Source organism: Salvelinus fontinalis, chromosome 27, assembly GCF_029448725.1.
Source record: "Salvelinus fontinalis isolate EN_2023a chromosome 27, ASM2944872v1, whole genome shotgun sequence".
In the NCBI taxonomy this organism is placed as follows: Eukaryota; Metazoa; Chordata; class Actinopteri; order Salmoniformes; family Salmonidae; genus Salvelinus; species Salvelinus fontinalis.
Window position 1 is genome coordinate 7,278,330 of NC_074691.1, and position 26,924 is coordinate 7,305,253.

The 26,924-nt window shown below is 41.9% G+C and overlaps 1 protein-coding gene across 1 annotated transcript; it reads right to left on the reverse strand.

Moving 5' to 3' along the window:
• On the reverse strand, positions 1-26,924 carry LOC129824943 (bifunctional protein GlmU-like). The gene is made up of 3 exons (XM_055884515.1): positions 26,664-26,924; positions 11,805-11,990; positions 1-5,613 (listed from the first exon to the last, which is right to left on the reverse strand). Exons 1-3 carry the CDS (start codon positions 26,664-26,666, stop codon positions 5,362-5,364), a joined length of 441 nt encoding a protein of 146 aa, XP_055740490.1. The 5' UTR covers positions 26,667-26,924; the 3' UTR covers positions 1-5,361.

The window sequence follows — 26,924 nt, forward strand, 5'->3', positions numbered from 1 at the left end:
GATTGTACGCCTTCCAATATCAAGGGGTCATTTTATATGCACATTGAACATTACATTTCATCAAATTTCTTCTTTATCACAATTCTCCTTGACCTCACCTGAAATGCATTTGTGAAATATCTTTCAGTAATGGCATCCATTTCACTGTAGCTCATTGGTTAGGCGTTGAAGTGTTTAAAAAAAAAATCCAGCATGAATCTAGTCCCATGCAGTTGAAAGGGCAATGTGTAAATATGTAATACTTCCAACCAATTATCATTGGATAGTGCCTCCACATCAATTAAATTAATTTCCAATTATTTTCAATATACAAATGATATATTTAACAGGCACAACATGTTAAGGTACATTTCATTAGACCATTATACTGTATATTTGGAGACAAATACTTTTTGTCAGTCAGTAAAAAGGACAGATTGCTTTCCAGTGGACTCTCAAAAGCATTTCGTTTAGTACTGTAGCCGTCTCGGTGGCTGCCTCTCAGGTCAAGTTCTATCTGCTCCGTTCTCTTGTCGTGGGGGAACAATAACAAGCTTCCTCCGCAGACAGAGGCTGTCGTGTACGTCAGTGGAGGCTGCTAAGGGGAGGACGGCATAATAACGGCTACGACGAAGCGAAGCGAATGGCATCAAAACCATGTGTTTGATGAATGTAAAACCATTCCCCTCTTTCCGCTCCAGCCATTACCATGAGCCCGTCCTCCCCAATTAAGGTGCCACCAACCACCTGTGGTGTTTCGCGTAAGTCTCCAGATAGAGTGCAACCTTCTGCAGGATCACGACAATCCAGACAGTGTGCCCCAGAGCAGAGAGAGCTCCAACCATGACCACCTCCAATCACAGAATTTGCCTATAACAGTTAAACAACAGTAGAGGGTGGAAAACAAAGCACTTTCTCTCACTCAGAAACACTAAGGGCACGTTGGACTCGGAGAGCATGAAAACCAACAACACAGAACTCTGAACAGTTACGGCAAGATCAATACGCTGCAGAACTGTAGCAAATCTTTAGATCTCAGATGTAGATCAAACAGTATCTCTTTCTAAATCCAGAAACATCCGTTTGGGGTCACTGTGCTTGCCTGCTCATTTGTCACACAAAAGAGGACTTTGAGCTGCTTAGCAGTATGTGTAGCTAAAGCAGTCCCAGTGGGCACGGTTCGGCCACCATGCTGTTTAAACAGATCAAAACAAAAGCACAAAGATGCTTGCCGGCCGCGGGAGCTCTTTAGTTCCCTCAAACTCTGGCTTGATTTGCTTCTACCCGGCAGGCATCTAGCTGTGTCCCCTTGGACTGGAACCATCAGTTATTCTAACACAGTATCAGTTACTAAATGCTGTTTTTGGTGAGAATATTCCAGTTGATTGTCCCTATTCCCAGTGGGCAGCTCTGTCAATTCACATTTCTTTCTGGATTCTTACTGTATATCAGCCTTCTGCATAGTTCAGTGAAATTTCACATTAAACTGACATTGTGTTATCACTATAAAATTATACCAAGCGAGAGAAAGAGTTAGCTACCTCTTGAAGGAAAGAAATTCATACAAGAACATCGCCTGGTGTTGAGGGTAATCCACACAAAAAACCATGAGTGGTGACACTACAAATATGGCTGAAGAGAGGACATTAAAAAAGCCATGAACCAATGGCTTGTCTGATGTAAAAATGAAAAACTAAAATGGGATTTTTGTGTGACAGGATTAGCATTCCACCCCAAAGCGGAGATTGTTGGGGAGAGGGGTGCATGGCCACTTCAGCATGCCCGCTCAGAGCTGAAAGCACTGGGAGCCCAGTAGTAAGTGATGCTCCGGCTCATTTCAATGGGCACTTAGAGGCTCAGCCTCTCGTCCACATACTGTGAAAATGTATCTGTAGTGCTGCCCTGTGAGTAAGTGTGTATCTATGTGTCCCTTTGTCAATGTCAAAAAGCTCGCTGTACCCATTGCTGTGCTTTTGAGGCACTCTTCCGTCCTGCACACTTTGAGTTCATTTGGAATATGAACTATGGTACACACAAAATACAGCTTTCTCAGAATAGCACCATGTAAACTTTGAGTTGTGTGATGCAGTTAAATTTACAATATATTGATCATGGTTTCCTGCTTAAAAAAAAAAGTACAATGTAATGGGTTAGTTACAGTATGTTAAACTGCTTGCTTATTCCAACTCAAATTTTACTGCTCTAGCCCGCTGACTGTAATCCGAAACACAATCAACTGTCTCTCTAGAATCACAATGCGGACCAAATAGCACCCTATTCCCTACATAGTCTCTGGTCAAAAGTAGTACACTAATGGGGCCCTGATCAAAGTAGTGCACTTTATAGGGAATCGGGTGCCATTTGGAATGCATCCTCAGTCTATCTTCCTCCTCCAGCCTACCAAGGCTTTGCGGTGACTCATAAGCAGAGACCCATGACAAAAGCTATATCATCTACTGTATTGTTCCCAGCCCAACTCCATGTTGTATTCCTGATTTAACTTTGTTGTGGGATCTATTACGATAAGACCTGTTATCAACACAGGGCCTTGATGGCCCACTCCTTCACTAGCGATTTGACATTTAAGAATGACAACAGGCACACGACCAGTTGCCTGGAAGGGAAAAGCCCAAAAAATGCATACAATGGATACAAATTTCTATGCTAAAAAAGCTGTCAAATCCTTTAGGAAATGTGGTGAAGGGCTTAGCTATGTACCGTCTAGCTCCTATTTGAGTCATCATCAACACTCTGATCTGAAGAACAACTTAATGTAGCACTCGCTCCGTAAGCACTTACAACGCATACAGGTATGCTTTCAATGTCACCTCTCTCTCTCTCTCCCCCTCCCTCCAACCATCGGGCCTAATTAAAGCACATAGATCTACGTGAACACTGCTCCATCACAATGTTGTTACCACTCCCCGCCCACATACAACCATGCATCTGTCCCCTCAGACAGCCGTGCGCAAGCCTACTTTCTTCAGTCGGGCGGCTGGGGCTGTGTGGATGTCACGGCTAATCCTGGGGGAGTTCTCCCATTGTGTCTCAGCAAACAGGCGGTCAGAGCCATTAAAAAGACATGCTTTAGTTAAACATCTATTAGCAGAACACTGCCCAGGCCCCTAGAGATTCTCCTATTGGTCAGAACGACTCCACGCTCAGGGGAGGGAGGGTTTCTGTTAGAAACGGTTTCTCCCACAGCTGTTCGGTGTTACATCATTAGTCATCTGCTCCGTAGAAAGTGCTACCGTTTAAAGTCGCTCTATGGAGGCTGTATTTGGGGATCGTCAGTTCACATTAGCAGAGGAAAGGTGGAAGAAAATAATATACACTGCTCAAAAAAATAAAGGGAACACTTAAACAACACAATGTAACTCCAAGTCAATCACACTTCTGTGAAATCAAACTGTCCACTTAGGAAGCAAAACTGATTGACAATAAATTGCACATGCTGTTGTGCAAATGGAATAGACAAAAGGTGGAAATTATAGGCAATTAGCAAGACACCCCCCAAAACAGGAGTGATTCTGCAGGTGGTGACCACAGACCACTTCTCAGTTCCTATGCTTCCTGGCTGATGTTTTGGTCACTTTTGAATGCTGGCGGTGCTCTCACTCTAGTGGTAACATGAGACGGAATCTACAACCCACACAAGTGGCTCAGGTAGTGCAGCTCATCCAGGATGGCACATCAATGCGAGCTGTGGCAAGAAGGTTTGCTGTGTCTGTCAGCGTAGTGTCCATAGCATGGAGGCGCTACCAGGAGACAGGCCAGTACATCAGGAGACGTGGAGGAGGCCGTGTTGTTTAAGTGTTCCCTTTATTTTTTTGAGCAGTGTCTATTTAATTATTGTGAAATGGCTGTTTTCCTATCAATTTTACAACCTCCCAGTGAACAAAAGAGCCAAACCCAACATTTACATGTGGAAACTGGAAGAGACAACAAAATGGAAGAGTGCTCTCTTGTTGGCTGTTCCGTCAGCTGTTGACATTTCCTACAAACATCCTTATGGTATTGTCAGCTCTCTCCAAAGCCTGCTCTGGTGAAGACCACTATTCACTGGTGGCTGTATGTGTGGGGGAGAATAAGAACACTAAGCTTAAGAAAGTGACCAAGAAGTGGGTTAGATTAGGGAGATGTGCTGTATTAAGGCTACTCTTGGTGAACGTAGTATATTACATTACAAAAGCGTAATAACAGTGTAGAAAACGACAAAGACAAAGCTGTCTCCAAATATCTGGTATAAAATGTTACACTGCCATTGTAGTCAAGCAGAATTAATTAAATCTCATTACAATCTATTTAAATGAAATTGCTAGAGGAGAAGATATTACTATTAGACATCCATACACTCCCATCCATATGTATTTAGTCAGTGAAGCATTTTTTTTTTGGGGGGGGGGCTCTATACTCCAGCATTTTGGATTTGAGATAAAATGTTTAATATTAATGATAGCACTTTGAGATTCTATGAAAAGCACTACAGATGTTTAATAAATTAATATGCTAACCTGCTATTGGTAATGGTGAGAGGTTAGCATGTTTTGTTGTAGCCTCTGTTATAGGTAATGGTGAGAGGTTAGCATGTTTTGTTGTAGCCTCTGTTATAGGTAATGGTGAGAGGTTAGCATGTTTGTTGTAGCCTCTGTTATAGGTAATGGTGAGAGGTTAGCATGTTTTGTTGTAGCCTCTGTTATAGGTAATGGTGAGAGGTTAGCATGTTTTGTTGTAGCCTCTGTTATAGGTAATGGTGAGAGGTTAGCATGTTTTGTTGTAGCCTCTGTTATAGGTAATGGTGAGAGGTTAGCATGTTTTGTTGTAGCCTCTGTTATAGGTAATGGTGAGAGGTTAGCATGTTTTGTTGTAGCCTCTTTAACCTTCTCGATCGTCATTATTCCTGATTCTCTCTTGATTTTTCTTAATCGTGGCATTAACAGGATTCATTTAGAAGTGTTGAGAAACATCTTATCTATTCACTTAGAAAGAAAACTACTCCAAACATCGTTCACCATTCAGGTCCTATTGGGAAAAACGCAACCAAAACCAACTGCATCCATCGAGTTTGTAGGGTCACCAGATTGATGTAATCATTGTGTACTAGGAATATAGGACCAAATACTAAACTTTAGACCACTTCAATACTATATAAGTGAATTTGTCCAAATACTTATGACTTCTTTAAAATGGGGCAACTAGATACATGAAGTGCTTTCATATCTTAACAGTAAAACAGAAAAGGTGACATTTTGTACTGTCGCCTCATAGGAAACGTTTGATCTTAAATCCCAAATTCTGGATTATAGAGAAAAGAAAAAAAATGCTTCACTGTCCAAATAAATATGGAGGTGAGAATAGGAGAATAAAGTCCTCCTCCTTCGTCTAGTTCTTTTCAGAGCGGGGTTGGATGACCAGCTCAGGGAAGCCTGTGCGATGGTCCATCTGTCTGTCAAACAGCAGATCAGAGGCCTCACCGATGACCACCTCAGCCGTGGTGAACACCTCCAGGTCCCCCAGTACATGTCCTCCCACCGTCTTCCCCTCCTTGTCGGCCAGGCAGATATGGAGGTGAGCTTCCTTGTTCAGTGTGCCCACCAGCGACACGATCTCAAAGCGCTCGTCAAGATGGATCACCTGGAAACAGGTTGGAGGAAAATACAATTTAGGGTGGTAACACAACACTTCGGAAAGTATTCCGACCCCTTGACTTTTTCCCCATTTTGTAATGTTACAGCCTTATTATAAAATGGATTAATTATTTTATTTTTTGAAATCTACACACAATACCCCATAACGACAAAAACAGGTTTTTAGAAATGTTTATACATTCGTAAAAAAAAAGAAAAATACATTATTTACCTAAGTATTCAGAACCTTTGCTATGAGACTTGAGCTCAGGTGCATCCCGTTTCCATTGATCGTCCTTGAGGTGTTTCTACAACTTGATTGAAATCTACCTGTGTTAAATTCAATTGATTGGCCATGATTTGGAAAGGCACACACTTGTCTATATAAGGTCCCAGTTGACAGTGCACGTCAGAGCAAAAAAAACAAAAAAAACAAGCCATGAGGTCGAAGAAATTGTCCGTAGAGCTCCAAGACAGGATTGTGCCGAAGCACAGATCTGGGGAAGGGCACCAAAAAATGTCTGCAGTATTAAAGGTCCCCAAGAACACACTGGCCTCCATCATTCTAAAATGGAAGAAGTTTTGAACCACAAATACTCTTCCTAGAGGTTACTGCCCGGCCAAACTGAGCAATTGGGGGAGAAGGGCCTTGGTCAGGGAGGTGACCAAGAACCCGATGGTCACTCTGACAGCACTCTAGAGTTCCTCTACGGAGATGGGAGAACCTTCCAGAAGGACAACCATCTCTGCAGCACTCCACCAATCAGACCTTTATGGTAGAGTGGCCAGACAGAAGCCACTCCTTAGTAAAAGGCACATAACAGCCTGCTTGGAGTTTGCCAAAAGGCATCTAAAGGACTTTCAGACCATGAGAAACAAGATTCTCTGGTCTGATGAAACCAAGGTTAAACTCTTTGGCCTGAATGCCAAGCATCACATCTGGAGGAAACATTGCACCATCCCTATGGTGAAGCATGGTGGTAGCAGCATCATGTTATGAGGAGGTTTTTCAGTGGCAGGGCCTGGGAGACTAGTTAGGATCGAGGCAAAGATGAACGGAGCAAAGTACAGAGAGATCCTTGATGAAAACCTGCTCCAGAGAGCTCAGGACCTTAGACTGGGGAAAAGGTTCACCTTCCAACAGAACAACAACCCTAAGCACACAGCCAACACAATGCAGTGGCTTTGGGACAAGTCTCTGAATGTCCTTGAGTGGCCTAGCCAGAGCCCAGACTTTAACCCGATAGAACATCTCTGGAGAGACCTGAAAATAGCTGTGCAGCAACGCTCTCTATCCAACCTGAGAGCTTGAGACTCAGCAGAAAAGAATGGGAGAAACTCCCAAATAAAGGTGTGCCAAGCTTGTAGCGTCATATCTAAGAAGCCTCGAGGCTGTAATCACTATCAAAAGTGCTTCAACAAAGTACTGAGTAAAGGGTCTGAATACTTATGTCAATGTTATATTTCAATGTGTTTTATTTATTAGCAAATAATTTGCAAAAACCTGTTTTTGCTGTCATTATGGGGTATTGTGTGTAGATTGAGGATTTAAAAATATATATATTTTAGAATAAGGCTAATGTAACAAAATGTGAAAAAAGTCAAGGGGTCTCAATACTTTAAGGCACTGTATAGTAAACTTAAATTGAAACTAAAATGAAAACTAATCAAACAATATTTAGTAAATAATTAACAAACCTGTTTGAAAAACTAAAACTATATTGTAACGGTTTAACTCCAAAACAAACTCAAATAAAATCCACCATGAATTATGTTCAGTTTTAGTTTTTTTCTCTAAATTTAGGGCAACTATCTAATGGGATTTTCTAGCTTTTGGCGGGTTTTCAAACTACTGAATCTGGCGGGTAAATGAGGCCAGGAGATTGCGATGTTTCAAAGGCCTAGCTTGTGCATCACTGTCACTAGCTAACAGTGGGGGAAAATGCTAGGTGGCTAACTTGATTCTTTTAACATGTACTACTATAGTTCAATATAATTTGATTGGTGTAAAACATGGGCGAGAGCGAGTTTCCTTCCGCCCTATTTTTTGCACCAGTCTCGGCGCTATTCCTTTTAAATCCAAGTCACATTGAGATTGACTTTATAATTTAAACCTAACCGTAGCTCTCGAGAACCCAAGACTATACAGCCAGAGTTCTCATTTGAACAATTGACCCCAGTGGGGCCAACGTGTACAACTCTACATGTTAATAATCACTGCTTTTAGGGAACCTCAGAAATTCTACTCCCCAAAATGTTTTTACAAAAAGATACACTTACTGTGCGCCATTATAACACAGATTCCCACAGAGGTGTTTTGCGTTACGCTTCCTGAGAAAATTAAAAAATATATATACTACGTCTGCTCCAATTGGTAGTTAGTCTTGTCACATCGCTGCAACTCCCATACCGACTCGGGACAGGCCGTGGTTGAGGGCCATGCGTCCTCCGAAACAGCCCTGCCAAGCTACATTGCTTCTTGACACACTGCCCGCTTAACGCGGAAGCCAGCCGCACCAATGTGTCGGAGGAAACACCATACACCTGGCGACCGAAGTCGGCGATGGGACAAGGACATCCCGGCTTGCCAAACCCTCCCCTAACCCGAACGATGCTGGCCCCATTGTGCGTTGCCTCATGGGTCTCCCGTTCATAGCCGGCTGCGACACAGCCTGGAATCGAACCCGGGTCTGTAGTGACGCCTCTAGCACGGCGATACAGTGTCTAACACGGAACACAAACCTGCTGCGCGCGTGCGCCATCGTGCATAAATTTATTTTGCCCCCCCACACCAAAAGCGATCACGACACGCAGGTTTAAATATCAAAACAAACTCTGAACCAATGACATTAATTTGGGGACAGGTCGAAAAGCATTAAACATGTATTGCGTTAGCTAGCTAGCTTGCAAACGTTAATTTGTCCTATTTAGATAGCTTGCTGTTGCTAGCTAATTTGTCCTGGGATATAAACATTGAGTTGTTATTTTACCTGAAATGCTCAAGGACCTCTACTCCGACAATTAATCCACACATAAAACGACCAACCGAATCGTTTCTAGTCATCTCTCCTCCTTCCAGACCTTTTCATCTTTGAACTTATAATCTAAACTTTCATTGTATTACCACGACAACCGGCAACAAAGTTCGTCTTTCAATCACCCACATGGGTAAAACCAATGAGGAGATGGCACATGGGTACCTGCTTCTATAAACCAATGAGGAGATGACTTTCTGCGCGATCTGCATCAGAAATAGGAACGACTTCTATGCCCTTGGCGTTGCAGACGCTTGTTGGTGCGCGCGAGCAGTGTGGGTGCAATAATTGAATAACATGGATTTCTACATTTATTTTGCGACGCTGAGCGTTTTCACACTTGACCAAATCACCCCAGCTAATCAAAATGGCCATGGAATGAGGAGGACTAACCTAACTTATGACCTGAAGTGACATCCCAAAAAACTATACAATGCAAATGGCTCCTAGCCTCCCACACATTTCTTTCCCCAAACTAAATAATATAAAACCGAAGAATATTTTTATACAGCTATAACTAAAACGATTAAATCCGTTCGGAAAGTAAACTGAATTCAAAATAAACATCTAAAAACAACTATAATAACCTTGGTAGTACAGCATTACTTAAAAAAATTAAAATAAAAGTGGAACTGACAGGTTATTTGACTCAAAATGTCGTGGCGTACAGTAAGACATTGTTGGATGCAGTTCAATGCATGATTAATATAATTCACCAATACATTTCTTGGTAGTCCAAAAAATATTACTATCGGGTTGTAGATCACAGCTGGCTTGGTACATTGTTTACTGCCTCCACCCATTCCGGATGCACTGTTTCAGTTTCAATGACTCAATATTTGGAACAAAATCGGACGACTAACTAAGGCAGGTAATGTCAATACAATCAAACTAGCAAGGGCAATGATCACAAGTAATTCGTGGCTAATAGGCCAGCGCACATGTGTCAAACAAGGCCCTCGGAACGAATAGGACACACAAGCAAGTATAAATGAGATATCTTGAGTTACTTCAATTGTGCGGCTTTCATGTGTCCCGTTTACAGCGCGCAGCGGAGGGAAAGTGTACAGACATGTAACGGTCCTAGCTCGGCTACTAAAATGTTGCAGTCTGGCTTGGGTTTTTAAAGCTTGATAATGAAAACGAAACAAAACAGCATGTAAAGGAGAAACATGTAGGCCTATTACTGCAACATTTGAGAAGTAGTCTAGGCTGGCTACTCAACTACAATACATGTTGTGTGCCCGATACAGTAACGCGGCATTCAACCACACAGGTGATCCATGCAGTGCAAAAAAAATGAAAAATATATTTTAAGTTGAAATGTTAGAACAACCTATAGATACGTCTTTGTTATTTGGAGTTATTAAATACTTCTTGATTAAGGTCGCAGCATATTCTGCATACATTATTTATCCTTTGTTAAAATGCTATATACAGCATCATATGTACGTGGACATTAAAAGGGCTATATTTGATCTAATAAAACAATGGCCAGTTTGGGTCGCAGTTGCAATTTTTGTATAGACAACTAGGCCATGTCTGGCCCGCGAATTCCTTGTTTTTTTCCCCAATATGGCCGTGCGCTGAGTCGAGTTTGACACACATGGGCTAGCGTATCCATTTACGTAGCTAGCTATTTATTTAGAATGCTAAAAACACGGAGACTAACTTTGGCTAGCTAACGTTAGCTGCTGGGAGGATGTCATTGGAAGAGTGGGTGAGTGACCGACTTGTTCCCTCATATCGTTTTTCGGTGGCTACAGCTAGCGATGCAGGTGTCATTTGGTTAGCTAGAAACATGTCAATCGCTTTGCTAGCTAACGTTAGCTAGATATGTTAGCGTATCTTAGTTATTTGGCATCGATCAAATGGACGGGCAGGCAAGTTCCCATTCAGTTGTCAAAACGTGGGTTGGTACAAGCATGCATTGGCAGGCAAGCTGCATAAGGAGGAGCAGGCTACTATTCGCCATTGTTTATTAGTGCAATTTTGATGGCCAACAGGCTGAAAAAGTTTGAGAGGGTTTATCTAATGTTCCCTCGTTTATTTTAACTAATCTCGCTCTGGCTAGCATTCAGCTAGTTGTTGATATTGTTGATGTGCATAGGCAACTGAGGGAGAGCTTACCTTTTCGTGGTTGTTTAACGAATAGGACTGTGACGTTCTCAAATGTCAGAGGACTCCTGTGGTACATATTTTACCAAAAGGTGGCTTTTGGTGTTCTAAATGTTCTAAAATCTTGCTGTTGATACTGCCTGTAAACAGACAGTCCAGTTCAAAATCTTGCTGTTGATACTGCCTGTAAACAGACAGTCCAGTTCAAAATCTTGCTGTTGATACTGCCTGTAAACAGACAGTCCAGTTCAAAGTGAATGATGGCAGGCCCCTATGGCAAATTGCCTATTTGCATACAGGCCTACTGTAGCTCTGATTGGCTATGGCGAACCGGTTTGTGTAGACTCCAGCCCTGGTCTAGACATGTTTTTATTAGGTTTTATTTACTGCAGTGTTGTCCAAGCGCACAGCCGTGTTCCCACTCTATTGCCACAGAATGTTCAGAAATGCCTTACTATACGCCCTATCCAAACACTAAAAACTTTAAAATGACCATATATAAGTGCTCTTTTGTCTGATTTAAAAAAAATTAAAAGTCATTCTTCCTGGCGGTGTATACTGTATGAACAGATTTAAAAATATTTGTTGCTAAAACGCGGTCAGTTCCACTTTTAAGCAGGTAGTCCAAATGAGCTCAGAGGACCTCTTTCCCAAGGGAGACTGTAGTGTAGTATTACTGTAGTATATTGTCATACTATAACACAACACGTACCCATTTATGAGAGATTTGCTGTGTGTACAACAGTGCTCAAAGGCCCTTTCATCATGTCTTTTGACGTCTTGCCAGATGTCCTCCCAATCCCACTCAGTGCCAACACAAACCCCTGTGAATTCTGTGGAGGCACTTACAAGACTTGGCTATGTCCCAAATGGTACCCTATTCCCGATATAGTGCACTACTTTAGACCAGAGCCATCAGAAGCTTGCTCAAAAGTATGGACTATGAAGTGTATAGGGTGCCATTTGGGGTTCATTTACAACAACAATTTAGACACTTCACCAGAAGCATGACGGATGGTTGCCAGCCAACATCTCTGCCAAGTACCTCATTGGTATTCCCTGCAGTGGCGTTTGCCAGCCGGAGTGTTGCCTTGGTTACGCTACCCACACAGGTGATGATGAATGGCGCTTTGAGGTTTCTCTCCTCCACGAATGCCAGCAGGGAGCACAGCAAATCCTGTCCCGGCCCAAAGCGCACTGCGTGGACCTTGAGGGCAGAGCCTGCAGATGCCTAGGCACAGTGGACATAGAAAGTAGAGGTCGACCGATTATGATTTTTCAACGCCTATACCTATTATTGGAGGACCAAAAAAAAGCCGATAGCAATTAATAGGCCGATTTAAAAAAATAAAAAATAATAATAATAATAAAATAAAATATATATATAATGTATTTGTAATAATGACAATTACAACAATACAAAGTTGGAGAAGAAAGTAAAAGTGCAATATGTGCCAAAAAGCTAACGTTTAAGTTCCTTGATCAGAACATGAGGACATATGAAAGCTGGTGGTTCCTTTTAACATGAGTCTTCAATATTCCCAAGTAAGAAGTTTTATGTTGTAGTTATTATAGGAATTATAGGACTATTTCTCTCTATACGATTTGTATTTCATATACCTTTGACTATTGGATGTTCTTATAGGCACTTTAGTATTGCCAGTGTAACAGTATATCATCAACCATGTGTAGTTAACTAGTGATTATGTTAAGATAAGTTTAATGCTAGCTAGCAACTTACCTTGGCTTCTTGCTGCCCTCGCGTAACAGGTAGTCAGCCTGCCACGCAGGCTCCTCGTGGAGTGCAATGGTTAGAGTGTTGGACTAGTAACCAGAAGGTTGCAAAATCGAATCACCGAGCTGACAAGGTAAAAATCTGTAGTTCTGCCCCCGGCAGTTAACCCACCGTTCCTAGGCCGTTATTGAAAGTAAGAATGTGTTCTTAACTGACTTGCCTAGTTAAATAAAGGTGTAAAAAAAAAAAAATACAGATTGTTATGAAAACTTGAAATCGGCCCTAATTAATCGGCCATTCCGATGAATTGGTCAACCTCTAATAGAAAGGGATGGGGGGAGACCGAGACATGAGCATGTTTGGTACTGGGCTGGTGGTGAGCTGTAGCATTGCAAAGCTCCCAAACTTTATTCACTCCCAACCCCTAGCAGCCATCGCTTCTTTCTCCTTCTCAATCTGGGGCTGCTCTCTATTGTTCCAGGCCTGGCTTGACCCAATTATGGTTTCCCGGAGTCATTGAGCCCAAGAAGTGAACTATGATTAATGGACATGTTGGGTAAAGGGGAACAGAGGGAGAGGAGAGGGGAGGAGGATAGAGGTATAGACTCGAGAGGCACACTCGCTAGGATGGTGGTCCATTCAGTTCTTTAACAGGATCATCACGGTTAACTAAATACGAGCGTGACCCCATAACCTGCGGTAAAGACATGGGCCCCAGCCGGTGTATGCAAATGAGTTTATCACCACCTCAGTGTTCTCTCCAACGGATTCCATATCGTATTCTCATTTACTCAGTGTTCACCCTGCTGGTCTTCAACTGCCTGACAGAGCAGCTCTGCATTTCAGAAGTAAACCATAACATCATGATTCTTCTTAAAGCTATCCACGGCTTGCCTCGTTCAACCAACCCGATCTCACGAGCTGCACATTCAAGTCACACAAACTGAAAGGCAACGGGAGCGTAGCGGTCAGTCAGTTTCATGAGGCTCATCAACAATTTATCAATAATTACATTGAGGCAAATCATACAGTATGACCATAAGCCAAGGAGTTTGTATTGGAAAGTTAGGCTTCATCTTGAAATGGAGCCAGTCTTCAGGACTGGTACATGTGTGGTTCAACTCAGAAATCCACAACCACAAGCACCAACTGGCAAGTAGCTCATTACAATAAAGGAAAGGGAGGATATTCTGTCTTTCTCCAAATCCTTCATTCAAACCAGCACCTCCGGTTTCCTCCTTTTCTCCCAGCAGGGGAGGAGATTCCAGAATGCAACATCCAGAGGAGGATGATGGGAGGAGTCAGACTAGATTGGTGGACAAGAATGAAAGGAGAAACATTTGCGTCATTGATGCAGATTTTTAAATCTTATTTATTTAACTAGGCAAGTCAGTTTAGAACAAATTCTTATTTACAATGACGGCCTACCCCAGTCAAACCCTAACGACGCTGGGCCAATTGTGTGCCGCCCTACGGGATTCCCAATCACGGACGGTTGTGATACAGCCTGCAATCAAACCAGGGTCTGTGGTGACGCCTCTAGCACTGAGATGCAGTGTCTTAGGCCGCTGCGCCACTCGGGAGCCCCCCGGATGTGAGCATCTAAGTTTTGTCCAATTACCTAGCCCCTATTCAGATCATTAGGCAATTTGTCATATAGCTTATCATATAATATTTATCAAGGATGGATGAACAAAAATACACTACATGGCCAAAAGTATTTGAACGCTTGATCATTGAACATCTCATTCCAGAATCATGGGCATTTATATGGAGTTTGTCCCCCCTTTGCTGCTATAACAGCCTCCACTCTTATGGGAAGGCTTTCCACTAGTTGGAACATGTTGGAACATTGCTGCGGGGACTTGCTTCCATTCAGCCACAAGAGCCTTAGTGAGGTCAGGCACTGATGTTAGGCCCGGCTCGCAGTCGGCGTTCCATTTAATCTCAAAGGTGTTTGATGGGGTTGAGTTGAGTTCAGAGCTCTGTGCAGGCCAGTCAAATTCTTCCACACCGATCTCGACGAACCATTTGTGTATGGACCTCGCTTTGTGCACAGGGTTATTGTCATGCTGAAATAGGAAAGGGCCTTCCCCAAACTCTTGCCACAAAGTTGGAAGCATAGAATCAATTACAATGTCATTGTATGCTGTAGCGTTAAGATTTCCCTTCACTGGAACTAAGGGGCCTAGCCCGAAACATGAAAAACAACCCCAGACCATTATTACTTCTCCACCAAACTTTATAGTTGGCACTATCCATTGGGGCTGGCATCCGACAAACCCAAATCCGGCCATCGGACTGCTAGATGGTTTAGTGTGATTCATCACTCCAGAGAACGCGTTTCCACTGTTCGAGTCCAATTGCGGCGAGGTTTACACCACTCCAGGTGACGGTTGACATTGAGCGTGGTGATCTTAGGCTTCTGTGCAGCTGCTCGGCTATGGAAAACTATTTCACAAAGATCCCAATGAACAGTTATTGTGCTGACGTTGCTTCCAGAGGCAGTTTGGAACTTGGTAGTTGCAATAGACAGACGATTTTCACACGCTACGCACTTAAGCACTTGGCGGTCCCATTCTGTGAGCTTGTGTGGCCTACCACTTCGCGGCTGAGCTGTTGTTGCCAGGCATGGTAGAGAAATTTAAATTACATTCTCTGGGAATAGCTCTGGTAGACATTCCTGCAGTCAGCATGCCAATTGCACGCTCCCTCAAAATTTGAGACATCTGTGGCATTGTGTTGTGTGACACAACTGCACATTTTAAAGTGGCCTTTTATTGTGCCCAGCCCAAGGTACACCTGTGTAATAATCCTGCTGTTTAATCATTTTCTTGATATGCTACATCTGTCAATTGGATAGAATATCTTGGCAAAGGAGAAATGCTCACTAACAGGGATGTAAACAAATTTGTATACAACATTTTACATGTTGCGTTTATATTTTTGTTCAGTGTAGTAGCGTTGTCTTCTCTTCACTAACAGTTGAAACTCAAACATAGAAAAACAACCTAGCTTGTGAACAAAACTATGTAAATTGCCATGAAACACATGGGCAAAGTCAAGTAGATTAGACCAATTTTTATGCCAGTGTGCAGCACCTCTAAAAATGAACCATGAATGAATTATCGTCACGTGAGCACAGCCCCCAGCCAGGCAGTTTCCCAGCGCGAGGTGGAATAAGCTAGATCGAATTTGTGCGATTAATTTACCAGCTATAAAACCAAAACGGCATAAATACTTTTTAAACAGCTACTGCAGCATTTATTTTACTGTAAATGTGATCATACTTGACTTTTTGTATTTTTTATTCACAAATGTGAGTGAAATGCTCGCACTGTGGAGCCCTGATCACCCGCCGACGTGGCTGGTGAAATAAACATCCTAAAGCCAATGTCTGAAAATGTGGTTAGTCTCCGTATGCAGGTTGTGATGCAATAGTGGAGTCTCCGGAGGCCAAATTGTGCTCCGTACTGTATCATTGTGCGCCTCCCAAATGTTGTAACAATGCGGATGGGTCCATATAGCTCCATAATTGACATGATTGGTTGACGGTAGGCGGGGGCAGGAGGTCCTGTATAAACACAAACACACATCCTTGACAACTTCCTTCACAACAGGTCTACTTAACAGCTCTGCGCAAGAAGTATGAATGCCCTGACTTCTGCAGAGGCCGTATCACAGTAAATTCTGCACAGCCCAATGCAGATTCCAGATTGACTACTCAGCACCTTTTACCCGCCAATGACAAAATCTACCCGCATATGGCAGGTGTTTATTTTAGGCCCTGATGGTCTATAATGTTTGTAACATGATTTGTTAGTATCTAACCTGCCACAAACACAATCAGGGGACTTTTGTTTGAATCAAAACAGTGATTGTAACCCTGGCTCTGAACAAGCAACTTCCAGCTTTGTCACAGAGCAGAGAGAGGCCCTGATGACTGCACGCTTTTAAAGCACATAATTATCAAACCTCTGTGAAGCACCTCTCTGTCACTCTCTCCTGCTCATCTAACTACTTCAAATCCCCCCAAATCCCCTGGATTGGATCACCACACATAAACACTACAACCAAGTGACAACCCAAATATTTCAGGTGATGAATACATGTTTTGAGTAGCTGTAGTGTGCTTGATTATGCAAGGACATTTTGGTTTGACAACGACAATTAATGCACATTTATTTATGGGGAAACTTTAAATGAGAAGATGCCAAAGCGTGTATTCATACATACAGACATAATGCAATCTCTTATGGGCAGATGACGTTACACTTCATTTATATTGCTATGTTTGTTATAGGTTACCCCATTCATAGACGCTAACTACCTTTAGCACCTACTGATGAAGGTATCTTGAACACGCATTGATTGTGGGACGGTCCTTATGTTTCCAAAATGTATCTTTCATATCAGATTATTATTACTATTATTATTTTTTTTTTAAAGCTTAAATTACTACACATAGCCATATCTCCATGTTACAGAGAAAACCACCTGGGCTAATTAACTATCTAGCATGCTCCGCACACCTGTGTGTAACAGAAGAAGGCCACCAGAAACGTGTTGTAACTGACAAATACTGTTGGCTGCAACTGTGATAAGGCTGATTATAACAGTGTACGGTAAGTGTGTATTTTGAAAATATTTTTGAGGTGATATGAAAGTAAATGGCTTTATGTTTCTAGAACAGTATCGGAATTGAGATTCGATTCATGTTAAGATGGGGTATTTGGCTGTTTTGGCTGCCAGAGCCAGTCTACCTCTGAAAATTAGGTAGTAGTCTGGGCCCAGTTTCCCAAAAGCATCTTTAGGCTAAGTTCATCATTAGAACCTTTTTGTAGGAGCATCGGTATATCTCGAGCTGTTTTCCAAAACCATCGTTATTAACGTTGCACTTAAATGTAGAACCGCTAAGTGCGTCGTTAGATGCTTTTTTTGCCCTTCGTCACTTTATACAATATAAACACGGTTAATCGTCTCTCTGTGACCACTTTTAACTTCAGAACAAAGTTGACTACACATACAATGTTGCCAACCAATGTCTTTGCAATTGATAGAAACAAGCAACTTGTAAAAAGATGCTTCAAATGAAAATAAATGCATTAAAATTTACAATGAGCTCAAAGTATTGAGACAGTGACACATTTGTTGTTTTGGCTCTGTACTCCAGCACTTTGGGTTTTAAATGATACAATACAGGATGTTAAACTGCAAATGGTCAGCTTTAATTTTAGGCTATTTTCATCCATGTGGGGGGTACTGTTTAGAAATTACATAACCTCTTCTTATTTATTATTATTATAATTATTATAATTATTATTATATATATTTTTACATAGTCCCCTCTCCATTTTAGAGTACTAAAAGTATTGGGACAAATTAAAGTAACTTTTATTGTAAATAAGAATAGAACGTTTCTAAACACTTCTACATGAATGTGGATTCAGTTTTTTTTTATTTACAATTAAAGTGAATCCAAAATGACATAATATATTATTTAGCCTACCATTCATTTCTGTTAGACACAAAATAATCTGAAACACAACCAATACAAACAAAATGCATTCAACAAATTTCTAGAGTCACAGGTTTGATGTAGTCATTACGTGCTAGGAATATGGGACCAAATATTTAACTGTTTACTACTTTAATACACATTTGACCAAGGAGAGTGATGGGAGTGCTGGATCAGATGACCTGGCCTTCACAATCACACGACCTCAACCCAATTGGGATGAGTTGGAACGCAGAGTGAAGGAAAAGCAGTCAATAAGTACTCAGCATATGTGGGAACTCCTTCAAGACTGTTGGAAAATAATTCCTCATGAAGCTGGTTGAGAGAATGCCAAGAGTGTACAAAACTGTCATCAAGGCAAAGGGTGGCTACTTTGAAGAATCTCAAATATATTTTGATTTGTTTTTTGGTTAATACGTGATTGCATGTATGTTATTTCATAGTTTGTCTTCACTATTATTCTACAATGTAGAAAATAGTAAAAATAAAAACCCTTGAATGAGTAGGTGTCCAAACTTTTTGACTCATACTGTAAGTGAATTTGTCCCAATACTTTTGGTCCCCTAAAATGGGGGGCCTATGTACAAAAAGTGTTATAATTAGTAAACGGTTCACCTGATATGGATGAATATACCCTCAAATTAAAGCTGACAGTCTGCACTTTAACCTCAGTCATTGTATAGTTATGTTTTGTACATAATGTTGATCCTACCATCTCTTATGACCGAAAAGAGCTTCTGGACATCAGAACTGGGATTCCTCACCTCAAATTGGATGAGGAGTTATTCTTCAATGAGTCGGATGCAAGGGATATACTGTACTGCAGACACCAGGCCCCGATCCCTGTGATTCGCTGGAGAAAAGAAACTGAGATTGAGGCAAAAGATCCGGGTGCCTTGCGAGGATCAGGCGACGAGTGTCTAATCTGCCCTTGCCTTCCATTCTGCTAGCTAACGTTCAATCGCTGGAAAATAAATGGGACGAACTGAAAGCACGTACAGTTGAAGTTGGAAGTTTACATACACCTTAGCCAAATACATTTAAACTCCGTTTTTCACAATTCCTGACATTTAATCCTAGTAAAAATTCCCTGTTTTAGATCAGTTAGGGTCACCACTTTATTTTAAGAATGTGAAATGTCAGAAAAATATTTATTTCATATTTTATTTTTCATCACATTCCCAGTGGATCAGAAGTTTACATAGACTAAATTAGTATTTGGTAACATTGCCTTTAAATTGTTTAACCTGTTTGGGATAGGGGGCAGCATTTTCATGTTTGGATGAAAAGCGTGCCCAGAGTAAACTGCCTGTTACTCAGGCCCAGTTGCTAATATATGCATATTATTAGTAGATTTGGATAGAAAACACTCTGAAGTTTCTAAAACTGTTTGAATGATGTCTGTGAGTATAACAGAACTCATATGGCAGGCGAAAACCTGAGAAAAAATCCAACCAGGAAGTGGGAAATGTGAGGTTTGTAGTTTTTCAACTCATCGCCTATACAGTGTCTATGTGGTCATATTGCACTTCCTAAGGCTTCCACTAGATGTCAGTCTTTAGAGTCTTGTTTGATGCTTCTACTGTAAAGGAGGGGGGAATGGGAGCTGAATGAGTCAGAGGTCTGCCAGAGTGGCATGAGCTGACCACGCGCGTTCACGTGAGAGCGACCTGCGTTCCATTGCAATTCTAAAGACAAAGGAATTCTCCGGTTGGAACATTATTGAAGATTTATGTTAAAAACATCCTATAGATTGATTCTAAACATCGTTTGACATGTTTCTACGGACTGTAATGGAACTGTTTGACTTTTCGTTTGGACCTAGTGATCACGCATCATGAATTTGGATTTGTGAACTCAAGGCGTGAACAACAAGGAGGTATTTGGACATAAATCATGGACTTTATCGAACTAACACAAACATTTATTGTGGAACTGGGATTCCTGGGAGTGCATTCTGATGAAGATCAAAGGTAAGTGAATATTTATAATGCTATTTCTGACTTCTGTTGATTCCGCAACATGGCGGGTATATGTTTGGCTTGTTTAGGTCTCTGAGCGCTGTACTCAGATTATTGCATGGTTTGCTTTTTCCGTAAAGCTTTTTTGAAATCTGACAAAGCGGTTGCATTACGGAGAAGTATATCTATAATTCTGTGCATAATACTTGTATCTTTTATCAACGTTTTATGAGTATTTCTGTAAATTGATGTGGCTCTGTGCAAATTCACGGGATGTTTTGGAGGCAAAGCCAAATGTAAACTGAGGTTTTTGGATGTAACAATGAACTTGATTGAACAAAACATACATGACTTGTGTAACATGCTGTCCCGGGAGTGTCATCTGATGAAGAATATCAAAGGTTAGTGATACATTTTATCTCTATTTCTGCTTTTTGTGACTCCTCTCTTCGGTTGGAAAATGGCTGTATACTTTCTGTGACTAGTTGCTGACCTAACATAATGATATGTTGTGCTTTCGTCGAAAAGCCTTTTTGAAATCGGACACTGTGGTTGGATTAACAAGAAGTATATCTTTAAAATGGTGTCTAATACTTGTATGTTTGAGAAATTTGAATTATGAGATTTCTCTTGATTGAATTTGGTGCCCTGCAATTTCATTGGCTGTTGGCGTTCCCAGACAGGTTAACTTGGGTCAAACGTTTTGGGTAGCCTTCCACAAGCTTCCCACAATAAGTTGGGTGAATTTTGGCCCATTCCTCCTGACAGAGCTGGTGTAACTGAGTCAGGTTTGTAGGCCTCCTTGCTCGCACACACTTTTTCAGTTCTGCCCACAAATCTCCTATAGAATTGAGGTCATGGCTTTGTGAGCCATTACCTTGACTTTGTTGTCCTTAAGCCATTTTGGAAGTATGCTTGTGGTCATTGTCCATTTGGAAGACCCATTTACGACCAAGCTTTAACTTCCTGACTGATGTCTTGAGATGTTGCTTCAATATATCCACATAATTTTCCTCCCTCGTGATGCCATCTATTTTGTGAAGTGCACCAGTCCCTCCTGCAGCAAAGCACCCCCACAACATGATCCTGCTACCCCTGTGCTTCACGGTTGGGATGGTGTTCTTCAGCTTGCAAGCCTCCCCCTTTTCCCTCCAAACATAACGATGGTCATTATGGCCAAACAGTTATATTTTTGTTTCATCTGACCAGAGGACATTTCTCCAAAAAGTATGATCTTTGTCCCCATGTGCAGTTGCAAACCGTAGTCTGGCTTTTTTATGGTGGTTTTGGAGCAGTGGCTTCTTCCTTGCTGAGCGGCCTTTCAGGTTATGTCGATATAGGACTCGTTTCACTGTGGATATAGATACTTTTGTACCGGTTTCCTCCAGCATCTTCACAAGGTCCTTTGCTGTTGTTCTGGGATTGATTTGCACTTTTCACACCAAAGTGAATCTCTAGGAGACAGAACGCGCCTCCTTCCTGAGCAGTATGACGGCTGCGTTGTCCCATGGTGTCTATACTTGCATACTATTGTTTGTACAGATAAACGTGGTACCTTCAGGCGTTTGGAAATTGCTCCCAAGGATGAACCAGACTTGTCGAGGTCTACAATTGTTTTTCTGAGGTCTTGGCTGATTTCTTTTGATTTTACCATGATGTCAAGCAAAGAGGCACTGAGTTTGAAGGTAGGCCTTGAAATACATCCACAGGTACACCTCCAATTGACTCAAATTATGTCAATTAGCTTGTCAGAAGCTTCTAAAGCCACCACATAATTTTCTGGAATTTTCCAAGCTGTTTAAAGGCACAGTCAATTTAGTGTATGTAAACTTCTGACCCACTGGAATTGTGATACAGTGAAATAATCTGTCTGTAAACAATTGCTGGAAAAATTACTTGTGTCATGCACAAAGTACACTGCTCAAAAAAATAAAGGGAACACTTAAACAACACAATGTAACTCCAAGTCAATCACACTTCTGTGAAATCAAACTGTCCACTTAGGAAGCAACACTGATGGACAATAAATTTCACATGCTGTTGTGCAAATGGAATAGACAAAAGGTGGAAATTATAGGCAATTAGCAAGACACCCCCCAAAACAGGAGTGATTCTGCAGGTGGTGACCAAAGACCACTTCTCATTTCCTATGCTTCCTGGCTGATGTTTTGGTCACTTTTGAATGCTGACGGTGCTCTCACTCTAGTGGTAGCATGAGACGGAGTCTACAACCCACACAAGTGGCTCAGGTAGTGCAGTTCATCCAGGATGGCACATCAATGCGAACTGTGGCAAAAAGGTTTGCTGTGTCTGTCAGCGTAGTGTCCAGAGCATGCTGGCGCTACCAGGAGACAGGCCAGTACATCAGGAGACGTGGAGGAGGCCGTAGGAGGGCAACAACCCAGCAGCAGGACCGCTCATACGTCGGGCCCTCATACCACCCTCATGGAGTCTGTTTCTGACCGTTTGAGCAGACACATGCACATTTGTGGCCTGCTGGAGGTCATTTTGCAGGGCTCTGGCAGTGCACCTCCTTGCACAAAGGCGGAGGTAGCGGTCCTGCTGCTGGGTTGTTGCCCTCCTACGGCCTCCTCCACGTCTCCTGATGTACTGGCCTGTCTCCTGGTAGCGCCTGCATGCTCTGGACACTACGCTGACAGACACAGCAAACCTTTTTGCCACAGTTCGCATTGATGTGCCATCCTGGATGAACTGCACTACCTGAGCCACTTGTGTGGGTTGTAGACTCCGTCTCATGCTACCACTAGAGTGAGAGCACCGTCAGCATTCAAAAGTGACCAAAACATCAGCCAGGAAGCATAGGAAATGAGAAGTGGTCTTTGGTCACCACCTGCAGAATCACTCCTGTTTTGGGGGGTGTCTTGCTAATTGCCTATAATTTCCACCTTTTGTCTATTCCATTTGCACAACAGCATGTGAAATTTATTGTCCATCAGTGTTGCTTCCTAAGTGGACAGTTTGATTTCACAGAAGTGTGATTGACTTGGAGTTACATTGTGTTGTTTAAGTGTTCCCTTTATTTTTTTGAGCAGTGTAGATGTCCTAACCGACTTGCCAAAACTATAGTTTGTTAACAATACATTTGTGGAGTGGTTGAAAAATGAGTTTTAATGACTCCAACCTAGGTGTATGTAAACTTCCGACTTCAACTGTATATCCTACTAACGGGACATTAAAAACTGTAATATCTTATGTTTCACCGAGTCGTGGCTGAACGACGACATGAAGAACATATTGCTGGTGGGTTATACAGTATCGGCAAGACAGAACAGCAGCCTCTGGTAAGACACGGGGCGGGGGCCTATGCATTTATGTAAACAACAGCTGGTGCACGATATCTAAGTAAGTCTCAAAGTTTTGCAGGACCTTTATACCAGGCGGTGTCAGAGGAAGGCCCTAAAAATTGTCAGAGAGTCCAGCCACCCTAGTCATTAGACTGTTCTCTCTGCTACCACAGGGCAAGCGGTACCGAAGCGCCAAGTCTAGGTCCAAGAGGCTTCTAAACAGCTTCTTCCCCCAATCCATAAGACTCCTAAACAGCTAATCAAATGGCTACCCAGACTATTTGCACCCCCCCCTGCTGCTACTCTCTGTTATTATCTATGCATAGCCACTTTAGTAACTCTTCCTGCATGTACATAATTACCTCGACATAGGTGGCCCCGCACATTGACTCTGAACCGATACCCCCTGTATATAGACCCGCTATTGTTATTTACTGCGGCTCCTTAATTATTTGTTTTTCTTATCTCTTACTCTTAAATAGGTATTTTCTTAACTGCATTGTTGGTTAAGGGTTTGTAAGTAAGCATTTCACTGATGTATTCTGCGCATGTGTTATTGACTATGTTTGTCTATTCCATGTGTAACTAACTCTGTTTGTGTCGCTTTGCTTTGCAGTTGTAAATGAGAACTTGTTCTCAACTAGCCAACTGGTTAAATAAAATAAATAAAATATTTGATTTGAAATGCAGTATGATATCGGCCTATTTCAATCATATTGAAATACATTTCGTGTTCAATAAATCGTTCTGTTTTGCTACTTTTAGAGTACTGTCTGTCATTTGTCTCAATATATTTTATGACGTGTGCGCAATGATGTGCCAAATCGGTGATTTAGTGCATTTTTATTGGGTAAGCATTAGAATAAGCCACCTCAATATTTGTAACCATGGTTTGTTAATATCTCTGTAGGAGCTGATCCGTCGTCAGTAGTGTGAAATAATTCCAGTATCAACAAATGCTCCAACGATGCACTTAGCGACTGTTCTCTCTGCGTGGTGTTTTGGGAAACACGTTACATCTTTGGCTGCTGTAGAAAAGATGCATCGTTAAAACACCCATAAGCCTAAAATCTATCGCTATCGAGAAACTGGGCCCTGGAAAATATTGCGTTGAGAGCAGTGGCGGTCGGCACCATTTAAGATGAGGGAGGACTATTTTTATTTTTTATGAGCATGGCCTTATTTCTATTACAGCATATTGGATGACTGTCATTCATATTCCATTCACCCAACTCAAAGTAACATCGATAGGTTTAGGCTACAACATGATCCTCAAATTTTCCCAATAGCCATCATGAGGTTCTAACAACCTAGCCTACGAATGAAAGTCTAGAACACAGGATGACAGAAATGTGAGTAATCAAGGTGTCAGACAGTGACACATTCAATACTGCCTTGCACACTCTGGCCTGCATCTAGCTGATCTAGGGTCTAATCATTAGTCCAACAGTTGCAACTGAGAGTTTCTATTGGACAAATTCAGGTATGTTTATCCCAGTTTCATTGCATATGCTGAGGGTGCTGCGGCACGCCCTGAAAAATCAGTATAAAAAAAATGTTGTGCACTGGGACTTTACTAGTCCTGTATTAGCGGTCCGACATAGCCATCTGTAGTGCGGGCAACATTTTGTTGCAGCACCCTCACCCCAAAACATTTTCCTGCAGCTATGTTTGTAGCTATAATTCCTTCTTGCATCTATGCGCTCTCCTCCTCTCACCTTTTCCCTTAGCTTGTGGACTTCAGTGCACAACACATCAGCTGTCTGACCAGGTGAAATAATCTTTACAAGCCAAACCTTTATATCATAACCTCTAACTGCTACACACAGCCTAAATCGTCACCATTATTAGCCAACGTCATAATCAATATAGATACTAGAACTAACGCATTAGTAAACCCGCTACAATCCTGCAGCGGTTTAGCAGTTACACCAGTTGGCCCTGGTGGCAATAAACTAATAAAACTGACCTTGACTTGGAAGAGTTCCAGTGTTGTAAAGCTATAGCCAGCTAGCATCCCTCTATGAGCCAAATGTTTTTAGTAGGCTAAACTAGCTAGCTGCAATCGCAGTAAAAAATACAAATATAGCTCTCTTGCGTCTCCTTCATTTTTGAAGAAATTAATTTCTTAAACTCTTCAACTATTGTTTCTCTGAGTCAACTACTCACCAAATGTTATGCACTGCAGCGCTAGCTAGCTGTAGCATATGCTTTCAGTATGAGATTTATTCTATGATCCTTTTATTGGGTGGACAACATGTCAGTTCATCCTGCAAGAGCTCTAACAGGTTGGAGGACGTCCTCCAGGAGTTGTCATAATTACTGTGTAAGTCTATGGAAGAGGGTGAGAACCATGTGCCTCCTGGGTTTTGTATTGAAGTCAGAGCACGGAAACTAGCTGTCCTCCGGCTAATACACCATGGTGCTACCCTACAGCGCTGTTGAGGCTACTCTATACCTTTATTGCAAAACATGTTTTTTAATCAATTATTTGGTGACGTGTGATTATATTTAGTACAGTTTTATCTATACAATTCACTGAGGAAGACTGTCCTCCCCTTCCTCCTCTGAGGAGGCTCCACTGTTGTGACCTTTCTCATAGATGCCACATTTCAAGTTGTGTCATGGTTAATTCAGTGTTTTTCACAAAATGTAAAATGGCGGACCCTGAGGCAAATTTGTTCCTTGTGAGGAGAGGGATCAAGGTACTGCATTTGATGACTTTGGGTCAGTGGGTGAGGGCCGTGATCTTTCCAAGTTATAATTTTCAATCTATTGTTATGGCGCCACCCTCTGGCCAATCAGTGTAATTTAACAACGCATACCAAGGTGCTGGCTTGTTTTTACCAGCACTCGTCACCCTCTGTGTCCCTTGTCTAAACGCAGCATGTACGAACGGAGACAGATCCACAGTCCCCTTCCCGATTTCATCGTGGGGGACAATAACATGAATGTCCTTAGACCTTAAGGAGTAACAGTGGGCGAGCCGACTACACTCATTAACAGTACATTATTGGGCTAGTTATAGGTTAAAGGCCTATGAACATCACACGCAGCAACTCCGATGCTCACATTCCTGCTCACCCGATCTTGACATCGCTAATGAGATAAGACCCAGGTCTATGCAAACCCTTTACTGTAACCTTATAGAAAGCAGAATTAATTTGGGGAAAAACACAATGCTGTCGACAGACAAATAACACACTTGGTGTGCATATCCTATGTTCAAGATATTTTGTACCTTGGGTGATATGTTGCTCCCGTGGAGAGCCCTAGAACGACGGAGGGTTAGTAGCCAAACTAGTGTATTTATGAATCTAAATACCTTGACAACCGATGTAAAACAAGGCATGTAATTAAAGCAGGAAACAGTCGGTCAACTCACCATACTTTCAAAGAGACCGTCAGTTTAGGATTGAAGTTATGTATTTCTACCTGCTACGTGCATAACGTGGCACTGTTTAATAAAGAGTTAACTTCCCCTTGTTTGAGAAAGTAGTAGGTCAAGGTACACAGATTCCAATGCATGAACTGCTGAACGTTGCAGTTAAAACACACACCCCACTGCTGTTTTCTGTAGCCTACCCCTTAAAATCCTAAATATTGGCAATTAAATGAGCATTACGTTGTAGCCTACGCTACATGA